General features: G+C 50.9%; 5 protein-coding genes across 5 annotated transcripts; 4 read left to right on the top strand and 1 right to left on the bottom strand.

The window, feature by feature from the left end:
- Nucleotides 1-157: 157 nt before the first annotated feature.
- Nucleotides 158-1,597, bottom strand: M406DRAFT_353489 (uncharacterized protein; the record flags this gene model as incomplete). Its single annotated transcript, XM_040922768.1, has 2 exons — nucleotides 1,052-1,597; nucleotides 158-954 (listed from the first exon to the last, which is right to left on the bottom strand). The coding sequence occupies exons 1-2, from the start codon at nucleotides 1,584-1,586 to the stop codon at nucleotides 158-160; spliced, it is 1,332 nt and encodes a 443-aa protein (XP_040771654.1). The 5' UTR covers nucleotides 1,587-1,597.
- Nucleotides 1,598-2,390: 793 nt separating this feature from the next.
- M406DRAFT_342881 (uncharacterized protein) lies at nucleotides 2,391-2,804 on the top strand (the record flags this gene model as incomplete). Its single annotated transcript, XM_040921809.1, has 3 exons — nucleotides 2,391-2,541; nucleotides 2,612-2,652; nucleotides 2,724-2,804. 3 exons carry the CDS (start codon nucleotides 2,391-2,393, stop codon nucleotides 2,802-2,804), a joined length of 273 nt encoding a protein of 90 aa, XP_040771653.1.
- A 99-nt stretch (nucleotides 2,805-2,903) lies between these two features.
- M406DRAFT_268094 (uncharacterized protein) lies at nucleotides 2,904-5,094 on the top strand (the record flags this gene model as incomplete). The annotated part of the gene is made up of 7 exons (XM_040917910.1): nucleotides 2,904-3,224; nucleotides 3,437-3,618; nucleotides 3,679-4,194; nucleotides 4,257-4,430; nucleotides 4,503-4,563; nucleotides 4,622-4,794; nucleotides 4,896-5,094. Coding segments are annotated over 7 exons (1,626 nt in total), but the record flags the coding sequence as incomplete, so codon positions are not given.
- Nucleotides 5,095-6,016: 922 nt separating this feature from the next.
- M406DRAFT_358291 (uncharacterized protein) lies at nucleotides 6,017-6,683 on the top strand. Its single transcript, XM_040923856.1, has one exon. It carries the CDS (start codon nucleotides 6,070-6,072, stop codon nucleotides 6,406-6,408), a length of 339 nt encoding a protein of 112 aa, XP_040771651.1. The 5' UTR covers nucleotides 6,017-6,069; the 3' UTR covers nucleotides 6,409-6,683.
- Nucleotides 6,684-9,643: 2,960 nt separating this feature from the next.
- M406DRAFT_282457 (uncharacterized protein) lies at nucleotides 9,644-12,621 on the top strand. Its single transcript, XM_040918481.1, has 2 exons — nucleotides 9,644-11,371; nucleotides 11,433-12,621. Exons 1-2 carry the CDS (start codon nucleotides 9,659-9,661, stop codon nucleotides 12,363-12,365), a joined length of 2,646 nt encoding a protein of 881 aa, XP_040771650.1. The 5' UTR covers nucleotides 9,644-9,658; the 3' UTR covers nucleotides 12,366-12,621.
- The last annotated feature ends 32 nt before the right edge of the window (nucleotides 12,622-12,653 follow it).

Here is a 12,653-nt window from a genome sequence, read left to right as displayed (position 1 = left end):
ACAGCCAAATACATTATATTCTCTTCTAGACTACACTAGTTTGATAGAATTACTTTTCGAATGCTGAGTCGTATCACCCTGAATCATTTATTGGTTTCTGATGCTCATTGTCGATCGATAGGGATTCTCATCGGGCGTAGTCCCATCGTGATGGGTATTAGCGTTTCGAAATGGAGGAAACCAGAGTCGAAGGATGGTCCTCGTTTCCGCCCGGCGCGACGTGTGCATTTGGTCTATGATCTTCTCTTGTACGCAGAGAAGTGGTGGGTGACGCCGAAAAGTATTTCATGATTGAAACCTTTTTGGCATCTGGATTCGAGCTCGAGGAGTTTTCAAGAGACTGGATAGACTTCTTTGATCTTTCGATAGATGGATCCTGTTGCAATTGCCCCATGTTGCCCTGAGATCTCGAGCTCCTTGATACCGCACGCTCGCGATCTGGTCTTCTGTTGCCATGCTCATCTGGAGAAGAACTCTTGGGTGTGGGCGTCAGAGGCCTAGGAAGCCGTCCGGGCTCTGTATACCCCAGCCACGTTGGCTGGACTAAGAGCAGATCGTCCTGCCCACTTTCACCTATGCGCATGACGACGGGCCAAAGACACTGTAGCAGGTCCACGATCGCGCTCGACGGTGTTTGTCGCCAGGTGATCATGTCCCTAAACTGCCCGGGCATATTCTGTCCGTCGTTGGGGCCTGGCGGGATATCGAGACTGCCAACAGAGTATGTCTTGTTGGAGCAACATATCATGTCCAGTGCCTTTGTGGCTCTCTGAAGAACGTTGGTCTTCAGGGACTCTGTGAGACTTCCCGGGATCTTTCCTAACCAGGCCTCCAAATCCTCTTTCAGCCTCTGCAGGTGAACACGTGATACTTCCTCAGCCCGAATTCTATGATGTGGGAATGTGAGAAGGGCGGCAATCGCCTGGCCACGCCATCGAGATATCTCGGATTCATCTGGAGTGGATTGTCAGCTAGGGGGTCGTTATGAGGAATCAGCGGCGTGAGGTGCCCTAGAAGGCGAAGTTTTTCGTGTCGTCCTCCGCTACCTTACCTCGATGTAAATCATTTTTCATTGCTCTCTGTAAATCGACCAGCTTGACGATTTCCTCTTTCGTAAGGCTGTGCGGGTACAAGTGCTCCCACTCCTTGGTCTCTTTACCACGGAAAGTAATATCCGTCAGAAATTTTGAGATGACTCTGCAGAGAACAATATGAAAGCAGTATTCCAAACGGCCGAAGTCCGAAATCCATTTGATGTCTGCGTAGCATTGTGGATGCAGCCCTAAAGACCGAAACCGCTCTTTTTCGGACTTGGCTCTCCTGAATTGATTGTGGAAGGCAGATTCCAGGCTTTCTTCAGCGAAGGCTTCATCAATCCAGGCGTCGATTCCGCTGTAGATTGCGTGGAACGCATTTTTGATGTCGCTCTCAGGAACGCCTTTTGTTCTCTGCAATATTTGAAAGAGCTGGCCTCGACAGTCATCCAGATCTTGTCTCAGGCGCTCGTTCTCTTTTTGCAAGCTCTCCATGTCTCGTTCTGCGGAGTCCATATTGCTTCGTCCCTCATATTGACCAGGAGGGTCCATCTTGATTCAGTGCATTTGGCTGAAGTGACTGGACTGATCAGTTGGACTCGAACAGCAAAAAAGAGGTGATCGCGTAATACTGGACTTTTCCGGAGGTATTTAACAGCTCAATCAAACAGACTGCTAGTTCCAGACGCGAATGACTGGATGAACTTCAAGCGCAAGCAAGTCTGCACATTGATCGGTAGCGAAGAAACGCAAATGCAATTCATGTCTCAGCTGACGTGGCAAATATTAAGTGTGCAGTAGAAAAGTCAGTTATCGCATTACCAGCATTTGAGGGGTTTCTAAGTCAGAAAACCCCAGTCATTGGCTAACCTGATTGACTGCGGCTTGCAGGCGTGTGGGTGTGCATGCGAGCGGCTGGCTGGCACTTCGCTTATGTGGAAATTAGGCCGTTCACAGGAGATCCGGTGAGGATCTTGATGTGCCGCTTGTGGACGCGTGCATATGCTTGGGGGGCTGTGCACAATCTATACCAGAAAGAGCGCAATAAGGCTCTGCTAGGCGAAGGGTGAAGGTCGTGAATAGAGTGAGTCTAAATGACATTCGTCGATGGAGCGGAAGGTCATGGACTGATCGGAGGGTTTGACTCATTTAGTGATTTGTTATCTATATCTAGGGCAATTGAATACGACAGTCTCTTCTTGCTTGATAGCCTATGAGCCCCAGATCAAGTCCCTCTGGATTAGACAACGCTGCACGTCGTATCGCCCTGATTCCTCCCTTGGTCTCTGCGGACTGATACCCGACATATGTTTCTCCGCCTGATATTACGTACCAGTCAGAAACGAATTGGCTACAATGGCATCATCCCACCAGAGGTTACAAGATGCATTCGAAAGGCAAAAAGAGAAGAATCTGGCCAGTTCCCTCCGGCCTTCATCTCCGGGGGCTGAGACGAAGACATTCGGACCACGCGGTGACCGACAAATACTAGTCGCCATTGACTTTGGTATGCTTTGATAATGATGCCTGGAACGTTCCATTGTTCGAAGTCCATTCATTGACAATCAATAACACAGGCACAACGTATTCAGCCGCAGCTTGGGTTCACACACAAACTGTGAGAAATGCGTACCTTTCTTAGATAAGTGAAGGCAAAACGTAAACTGACCTATACAATGAACTAATCAGGGAAATGCTCAACGGCCACCCATCAACATTATCCATGACTGGCCCGAAAAGGCTGACACCACAGACAGCGTTCCAACGTGAGTGTTCCACCTCTCTGAGTCAGGACTGCAAGAGTGAATTTCTATTGACTGAGTGGTCTCAAATGTAAGTGTACTACAATGGAAAGACAGAAACGATGACAAGCAAGGTTCCAACATCGACGAACAGAAGAAAGACACCAAATGGGGCTTCAATATCGATGACCAGGAGGAGAGGTTTCAGTGGTTCAAACTCGAACAAGACCCAAAATACACTGAGGAAGAGCTTAGGAACGCATATCCTCCCCTGACCATTAAGCCAGAAAATGAGCTGCAGGCAAGAGACTTAATCACAGAATATCTCAAGCATCTTCGCAAGCACGTTGCAAATACTATCAAGGAATCACTTGACGTTGGAGGAGGTAGAGTTGAGGCGCTTCTCAAGGATGTTCGTTGGGAGTATATCATTACTGTGCCTGCTATGGTATGTTATTTCTTTTCTATACAAAAGTATCATGTCTACCTCTCGGACTGCTCAAACACGAAGGGTTCGTCCTCTGGAAAAGTGATGGTGACGCCTGAAGCCTTGATGACGAACCCCTTCCTCGAACTAGACAATTCAAGGGGGTTCCTTTCTTCTTTGGTTTTTTCTCCTTTGTTTTACTGGCCCATTTCATTATTCTAACACTCTGATAGTGGCCGGAATCAGCACAGAACATCACTGAGGAATGTGCCAAAAATGCTGGAATGAGCCTATACCGTCAAGTCCAGATCATCGCCGAGCCGGAGGCTGCTGGTATTTATGCACTTGATCAAATGAGCCAGGAACTAGACATGAGGATTGGAGATACTTTCACCATCTGTGACGCTGGTGGCGGGTGAGTCTTTCTATACCTGTGGAGATCAAGCCTGCCTAACCCAATTTTATGATCAAATAGGACCGTCGATCTCATCTCCTATACGATCACGAGATTGAAGCCCAGCCTTTCACTGGATGAAGCGACAGCAGGATCTGGTGGCCTCTGCGGATCATCGTTCTTGGACCGTGCATTTCTTGCATGGCTAAGAGGCCATGTGCAAGGCTGTAGCCAGTGGACACAATATCATACTCACGATGCGATGGTAAAATGGGAGACCGAAACGAAGCGTAACTTCACTGGCGACACCAGGAAGAAATATCTCATCCCTGCTCGCGGTATTGATGATGATAGAAACTTGAGCATTAGAAAAGGAAATCTGGAAGTCCCAGGAAAAAGGGTGGAAGAAGTCTTTGAAGCAGTCATCTCTCAAATTCTGACCTTGGTCCAAAGTCAAGTCAGTAAAGTGCAGAGAGCCGGCACGAGGTCTGTGAATGCTGTTCTGTTGGCAGGAGGCTTTGGGAGAAACGAGTATCTGAGGAGGAAAATCCAAACGATGGTTGGAAATAGCGTAAAGGTGAGGAAGATGAAGGACTGGTAAGTTACCCATGGCAAACTTAGCAAGTAAACTGTACGAAACTGATCAAATACTTTAACAGCACTACCGCCATTGTCCAAGGAGCCTTAATTCGGGTACTTGCAGACAGGCATTCGCCTACGGCTACGGCAGGGAGACCTATGATTGCAGTTGAGTCTCGGCTAGCAAGGAAACACTACGGCACCAAAGCACTTCAGAAGTTCGCCCCAGGACACCATGACCCTCAACAACCAAGGTAAATGCTTAATGAGAACAGTCTACGACAAGTCCAAGCTTGGAGAGCTACCTGAACTAATCGATTCATCAGATTTCCTGGCGGGGTCGATGGAGGGGAGAGAATCGATGTGATGAAATGGTTTATCAAGAAGGTGAGGCACATCTACCTCCAGCGAATGGTGTATCGCAGGCTAATTGAAGACTTGATAGAACACCCGAGTCAAGGATCATGAGGACATGTTATTCGATTTCTACTACGACCAATCAGTGAACGACGTAGACTCCCACGGCGGGAGCTTGGGAGACGTCATCCTACCAATTTATATTTGTGAAGATGACAGCGCGCCTGATTATCCGGACCCGGATCAAGAAGTGACAAGTAAGTGATGATGAGCTCGGATGGCGCAACAACAATAACACGGGTATTGATTCATTTACCTGAACGGGGCGTGCTTGATTACTGACAGTTCACAGAAAAATGCAGAAAGCTCGTGGAACTCACTGCAAATTTGAACAAGATCCCGAAGAACAAACTTAAGAGGGAGTATGGAGCGGACAACCAGGAATATTACAAAATTGACTTCAAGATAGTCATGTCTTGTCATTTGGCAAATGTCACTTTCCAACTGCTCTACGATGGTGTTGAATATGGTTCTGTTGCCGCCAAGTGGGATACGAAGTGAGCACATGCAGCGGACCAAGTAATGGAGCCAAGGTAGTGATTGAAGTATTTCGCATGTCCACGGAAGGGGGGTTTTAAAGCAATGACAATAACCCGTTTTCAAGAGCGCAAGTGCAGTTGTGCACAAATACGCATCGCATGAGCCGCTTTGCCCCCCTTCTTCCCTCGCATGCATAGCACTGAAGTCCCTTTCTTTACCCTCCAGATTACCTGGAAGGTTAAGGGAATCTGACTGAGTGAATATGCAAAGTGATAGGTCAATTTACAACGTACCGTCTCGATTAAAATCAGGCCGGACAGGCCGCTCGATACGCAGTCCGAGCACGGTGAAAGGAACACATGTGTGCACAGGGGCTTTTTATGACAACTTGACCCTCCAGAAGAAGGTGAAAAGCGCTCTGGTCTTTCATTTGGGCATACCAGCGCTGAGATCATTCATGCTGACCATGCGGGTGCTTCAAAGAGAAGCACAATGTCAGCGCTAAAATGTGTGTGACCACCTGCATGGAGGCTGGCAAACGAATGAGGTGATGGGGCCGGGTTATCTGCACTGCCTGCATTTCTGTGGCGTTGCACTGGACCAGCCTCTTGATTTGTTTACCTGACGAGGATCAATACTGGCAGACAATAAATTGTATCTTGCATTTACATTTGCACATCAAAGAAGGCGCCGGCACGGAGCATTTTCGTGTGAGGCAGCATTTGTCTGTTTTCTCAACTCCGATGACCCCATGCGTCCCGTAGGCCAAGAGAAAATCCTACAGAACTCACTCTGTTATTAAGAAATGGCCTTGACATGCTCATAGTCCTTTCCCTGAACACAAAACATACAAGGGCACAAACTGTTGCTCAAAAGCCGACGGTGTCACCCACTCTCGATCAACTCAACAGCCTCTTCAGAACCTGATAGGTCTACGCTTCTCTTGAACAACTGATGCGACTGGTCTGAGGTTAAGATCCCGGCACCTTTCCGACAATGATCAAGCCCAACAATGCAATAGCTCTCATACTCTTACTACTTCTTCTCTTTATGACACTATTAGTCTACATTCTCCTCAGACTCCTCCGGGTGACTAGACCTTCCGGGAGCGAAAAGTCATACCTCGGAACAGACGATACATATGAGTCGGGAACATCACCACATTCGCCAAGCTCTATCGACGCTGCCGAGCCCCAGGGAGGTGGCCATGGGGTAGTACCGCCGCCGGCCAACAATGGTGGACGATTCAATAGACCTATCAACATGAACGGGGCTGGTCGAGGTGGCGCTGTAAATGTTCCACCTCTGAATATCAATGCGCAGCAGGACGGGTGAGGTTTAGGTGGAAACGTCAACATATCTCCTGTGCACAGATGAAAAGCTGTGGCAGCATATCTTACCACAAGAATGGCCATCTTCAGAGTAGGCCCAGACCCAAGCCCACAAGCCAGGCGTTGCTCCCACGCGAGGGGATGCGGAAGTTCGTACTTCGTGTTGGTGGGCATGGCAGAGCCTGAGACCGACCTACAGATTTTGTTACTCGCGACGTGGCAGTTTTGAAGCTTCGAGAACAATTAAGCCGTCATACTGTACTGCTCATGATTGAGGGGAGGCGACACATTCTGTACTTGTTGATGTCAGGGCTGCTCAGGCGGGGAGCACTGCGATGCTAGGTGTCATAGTATTGCATGATATCACCACGTGCACCAAGACTAACTACGTTGTATATACTTCTTATCCACAGTATTGGCGTTTTGATAGTGAGTCTAAAGTGTAAGAGTACGTCTATACAGATGGACAGAAGAGAGACGTTAAAAAGTGACAAGTCTGACTACAGTGAAAAAGAATCATGTCATGTTTGCAAGGGCCCTCCCTTAGAGAGACTACTTTCTTAATTGCTCAAGGACTTCAAAATATGTATTGCAAGATTGAAAACATCGTTTTTATCATTTGGAACTGTTGAACGTAGCCTGGCATTGTGGTTCAATTGTTCAGGGCAGCCATTTCTTAATCTCTCGAATTGGTTCAGCTGAGCATGTGCGCTGGCAGGCTTCTCGCGCAGCCGGCGCCTCATTTTCAGTGGCCTCGTTTGCGTACGTTAGGGATCAGTGATCTCGGAACACCTTTCAGAGCTTGTAGACCAGTCCTTTGTGTTCCTTGTAAGGAAGATGTGGGCCTTTCAACCCTGAGCCTGACAACTGACCTGGCCAACCTGGTCAGACAACTCTCTCGCCTTGCGGGGCCTCCTTAGCGCCCAGGAACCACAGCTGCCAGCAGCATTTGGCAGGGGAGGGCCTGAATTTGGGCGAAGCATCACCAATGAAATCTGCCAACTGTGCAGCAGCCCAACAGACGAGATGGACCCTAATGCGCGTGCCACCCATTGAGCCTCCATTTTGCTGCCCTTCTTACAAGGGTTGGCAAGCACCTCGGTCGTTTCTTTGTTGGGCATTTCTTTCAAAGACAGGGCAGTCTAATTATCGTGGCATTTGTAAGTAGAAAGGGCATGCCTCCCGGTGAATATATTTGGCCTGTACCCACCTGCCACTATCTGTCCTCACTTTGTTCTGAATCTCATCTAAGGAACGTACTCAATCTCTTTCGTCTATCAGCTGTTGCTTTTTGCTTTCTTATTCTCCCTGGACAATTAATCATCTTTACCACTGTCCTTCCTTCTCAACATATTACCTACTCAGATTACATCCACTTGCAACCAATACTCACGATGCAGGCCATCAACTACCTCCTAATCTTGTCCTCTTTGTTTGTGGCAGGCCATGCTTATGATGAAAACTGCCTGTGGGCGCCATGCATTCCCCACAAAGACACGACTAGCAGCTCTTCAACAAGCACCCCAGACCCTCCTACAACGACACCCTCCTCAGCTCCTGCATCCTTGACTGTGGAGCCAACACCCTCCTCAAGCACTCTGATAGTAGTGATCAGCACTGCATCGAGCACGACTTCGACCAGCACCGAGAGCACCTCTAAAGCAAGCACTTCAGAGCCAGCAAGCAGCTCAGCCGCGAGTGGTTTCATCGCAGTGCCAGTGGCCTCAGTGGAGGCAACAGGGACCGTGACAGCAAGTGGAGTCCAATCAACTGCTGAAGCTGTCACTACAGATGTTGTCACATTGACTGTTATTGATTGTCCTGAAGGCTCCACCACACTGTCTACCGTGTATACAGCCAGGACCACATCTGCTTCAGCATAGCCCAGCATGCACGACTGGTACAATTCCAACACCTGTCTTGGTTGCAAGGAGAAGCAACAGTACGGGGTATTCTCAAATGTGGGCATCAAGATACATGGGCAGAGTAATGCCACAAGCAAAGTTGGCTATCATTCTTGGACAGGAGAAGTCATCCCAGTAGAGACGTAATGAAAAGAGGAACTGATTTGGGCTGGCCCAGACTCAGTGTCTGCAAGGAGAAGGGATAGGAAATAGATAAACTAGACCAGATACCCAGCTTCAGAAGTAGATTTAATGTCATGAATTAATACGTATGATGTGCAAAGGAGATCATGCACAGTAGGGTCCGTCCGATATTTTGAAAGATGAAGGTGGAAAGGAATTTGCTAGCCCAGGCGCAATCGATGAGAGCTGGAGGGCATCCCTGCTGCACTAGCTTATATAAGCTCGGCTGCTTCCGAAGCACGGTCTAGCTGCTGCAAGCAACCCAGCAACCTTCTGTGAAAGTCCCGTCGTGTCTCCAAACAACCTTTCACTCAGACACACTTTAACAAAACCACATTCAAGGCACTGATGGGGACCTGCTGGTTGCCACCTCCGCCTTCTTGCACTCTCAACACAATCTAACTTCCGCAAGGCCGATCTTCAACCCCCAATCTTCCCATTGCCTCAACAACCTACGCCTCGCCGCTCACCTTTTCGCAAATATCAAGCTTCCTCGCCAACATGTCCTTCAGAGTCCCTGACGATGATGATGAGGATAGCCTGCCCTCCACGCCTGACTACAGGAATCGTGGTGCAGCCAGCCTCAAGTTCGGCAATTTGCCCTCCACAACACCAGCTGGGCCCCCTCCATCGTCACAGGCCAGCAGTACTCCGGCTGGCGCCCCATCTGCCTCCTTCATGGGCAGCTCTCTGATGAAGGCTGCTGGTGCTAGTCCCAACCAGAATCCTTTCGCGTTGAGCGGCCTTGGCGAAGGAACCCCTCCAGTCAAGAATCCTTTCTCGAATGCAGGCTCTAACGCGAAGAGCAACAACCCCTTCTCGTCCAAACCACCCCAAAACCTGTTTGCGCCCAAACCTCAGTCGAATGTTCCTCTCGGCCGATCCACCCATTCCAGTCAGACTCGAAAGCCCTCACGATTGCGGGAGGAAGTGGTTGAGGATGACGATGAAGATGAGGATGCGGAGGGAGAGGAGGAGGACGACGAAGAAGGTTACTATCCAGACGCGGGGCGGCCGACGCAGAATCGATCAGCACAGGCTTTTATGGAAGACTTTGATGACTACTCAGGCGACGAGGAAGGCGACGGGGATGAAGGGGACATGTGGCTCAACCAAGCTCAGGAAGAGGAAGATGCGGATTACGAGGTGGGCGACGTGTCAGACCTGATGATGCTCAACACACCAGCTGCGGACGAGCGCGTCTTTCGGGAAGCAGAGGGCATATTCCGTGCCACTGCAAAGCGCTCTGGCATGCGACGACACTCTTTCAGATGCGCCACCTACGCGAGGGACATTTACAGCCAGGCAGACTACGCGCCAGTCACCGAACCACCCGAGCTGATACTCGACACCGAGAGCCTCATCACCCGACTTTTCAAGGACGGCGTCGGCGCCGAAGAAGATGACGAGAGACTGGATGAAGCCTTGGCTACCGTCACCGGACAGCTCACTGGCGTCTGGAAGAAGCATGTTGACAGCATGCCCATGCCGTCGGAGGAGCACGTTGCCGAAATTGGTCCCGCGCCATCGGCATCACCCTTTGAAAAGGCGGCCTATCTCGCGACGCTCGCTCTGCAAGTACACCACACGCGGACAGGTAACGACAGCAAAATGACCGAACCCCTCCCAGAAACCCTGTTCCGCTGGCTGTCCGAGTACCACAACCCTTATCCGACCCAAGTCCAAGAAGTGCTGGACTGCAAGCCATGCCCGGCCAGCCACTCCATGTTCTGGCCCACAGTCTGCATGGCTCTGCTGCGGAGCCAGGTTGCGGATGCACAGAACCTGCTCATGAGCGCGGCTTGGGAGAAGGTCAAGACGAACCGCCGGGGAGAGCTCGAGTACAGCGGCCGGGCCCTGGACAACGTGCGCCGAGCCACCGAGGAGACGTGTGCCATGCTCGAGGAGTGCCCCGCCAAGAAAGGCAACTGGGAGATCTGGAACAGTGACTGGACTCTCTTCCGTATCAAGGCACGAGGCAAGCTTGAGCAGCTGCGGCGGTTCGCAGAGGGAAAGAACGCGATGGCTATCGATGTCGACCCATCGGAGAGTCACCAGTCTCTTGCTGTGGTAGCTCGAAAAGCCGAGAGTCAAGTGCCTTGGGAGATTTACGAAAACCTCAACGTCATCTTCGAAATCGCCCTTGGTGCCCCCGATGTGATTCTCGAAACGGCCCAGGATTGGTGTGAGGCAACGATCGGTCTGTTTGGGTGGTGGGACGAGACTCGCGGCGACAGGAACGTTCCACTCTCCACGTCTCAGAACATCATTCTGGCGCCGCAGAATAATGGCGCTGACGGATACATGGAGCGCCTGGCTCGTTGCCTCCAGACGGCTGTGGGACCTAACGACTTTCATTTCAACATACTGAACCCGGTGGAGGTCGGACTGGCCTGCGTTTTTGAGGACAACGCGAAAGCCGTGATTGGTATCCTGCGGACGTGGTCGCTGCCGGTGGCTGCAGCGGTGGCAGAGATAGCGTCTCTGGGCCGATGGCTTCCTCAGCACCAGCCATCCGCCCTCTACGCCTTCGAAGACCTCGACATGGAGGATCTCGAGGTCCTGGGCGTGAACCCACAAGATCCTGATGAGGTGGACGGTATCAAAGATAACACCCTGATCCAATATGCACAAGAGCTAGCCAACTACAAAGACATGTCTACGGTTCAGGACAGATTCGGCATCACTCGAGATGGCTGGGAGGTCGCAATACATGTCCTTGGCCGCATGGACTCGCCGAAGCGCTCTGAGGATACTGTTGGTGAGCTGGTGCAGACAATTTTGCAGGAGATCAGCGAGGACTCGAGTGAGATGGTTGACAAGGTGTGGCGGCTGCTCAACGATCTCGGCATGATCCAATTCGCTGAGCAAGTTGCAGAGGTGAGTCTCTTTGGCACTGAAAGCAATTTGTATGATTGTACCAGACTAACAAGGAACACAGCATTTTGGCGATATCCTGAGGGAGCACAGCGATCGCTTTGGCGAGGCAATGTGGTACTACGCCCTGGCCCATCGGCCAGGCAAGGTGCGCGACGTAATGCACTTCCTCATCGGCATCTGCCTGTTCCAATCTGCAGCCTACCCGCCTCCTGCAGAGCTCGATGATCACCTACGAAAGCTGTTGAAGCAACGAAACACAACCCTGGAGGAGCTCGCCAAACAGGACCTCGAGGCCGCAGAGCTTCTGGGAAAGATGCTTGCCGGCTACGCGACGCTGCGAAAGTTCTATGAGATCCGCGATGACGAATCTCTGCCTCTTGCCCGACGACGGCAGTCGGCCGTAGGCGCGCTGATTGTTGTGATTGCGTCCTCTGACGACAACATCCGCGGCGGCCTGTATGACGCGTCCCGCGATGCTATTGTCGGCGAAGAGTTCCTTCTCGCCCTCCTCGGCGAGGTTCTGGTTTTCGTGAACCAGGCTGGGCGAGATCCGGGCGCTTCACCTCTCCTCGCGCTTGAGCAGATCGACGTCCTCCTAAAAGCGGTCGAGGACATCGAGACAGTCGGTGGGAGCGTGTTCAAAGCAAGCAATGACTTCTTCCAGCTGGTACTGGCTTCTGCTCCAGCTCTGCTGAAGGGCTCAACGCCTGCGGACCTCCTCAAGAAGTCCGGGTCTGGCTCCGTGGGCATCTCGGGCACGTCGATGCTGGCGTCTCAGCTGCATCGGTCCGTGGCGGGTGGTGGTGGTGGTCAAGGGTCAGGTGCAGAGTCAGGTCCGCTAGCATCCAAGACAAACCTCAAGAGGGGTTGGGATTGGAGATCTGGTCTGGACTTCTCGACGACGGCAGAGAATGTATTGCGTATTTTGCGCCTCGGATTGACGAAGGACCTGGCCAAGTTGTGGTTGTTGGAGGCGGACAGCGGGATGTTGTAGGCGAGGTACTGCGATCCAGATTTGGCCCTCTCAATGAGAGGGGAGTCACGAAGCATGCCACGAGATGACTGGGAGGTTGAGAGACAGACAGAGAGAGCGGCTCATGCATTGTCTTGTTGGAAGGCGGTGGATTGCTGGGATGAATTTGCCATAAACAACAGTCTTGAAGACAACAAAACCTTCTGCCTGCTCCTGGCGGCAAGAATGGAAAGATGATACCTTTATAATGATGAGAAAGTCACATGATCACTAAGCCATAATTTTCGGGCAAAATATTGATCTTAATGA

The sequence above is a fragment of the Cryphonectria parasitica genome (assembly GCF_011745365.1).
Source record: "Cryphonectria parasitica EP155 unplaced genomic scaffold M406scaffold_9, whole genome shotgun sequence".
Taxonomy (NCBI): domain Eukaryota; kingdom Fungi; phylum Ascomycota; class Sordariomycetes; order Diaporthales; family Cryphonectriaceae; genus Cryphonectria; species Cryphonectria parasitica.
Note: the sequence above shows the minus strand (reverse complement) of the source record. Positions and strands in the feature narration are given on the sequence as shown.

Excerpts from the sequence above, each read along its gene's own strand:
- M406DRAFT_282457 (XM_040918481.1), top strand. The coding sequence starts at position 9,659 with ATGATGCTCAACACACCAGCTGCGGACGAGCGCGTCTTTCGGGAAGCA. Across the intron at positions 11,372-11,432 it reads TCGCTGAGCAAGTTGCAGAG|CATTTTGGCGATATCCTGAG; the intron begins GTGAGTCTCTTT and ends CAAGGAACACAG.
- M406DRAFT_358291 (XM_040923856.1), top strand. The coding sequence starts at position 6,070 with ATGATCAAGCCCAACAATGCAATAGCTCTCATACTCTTACTACTTCTT.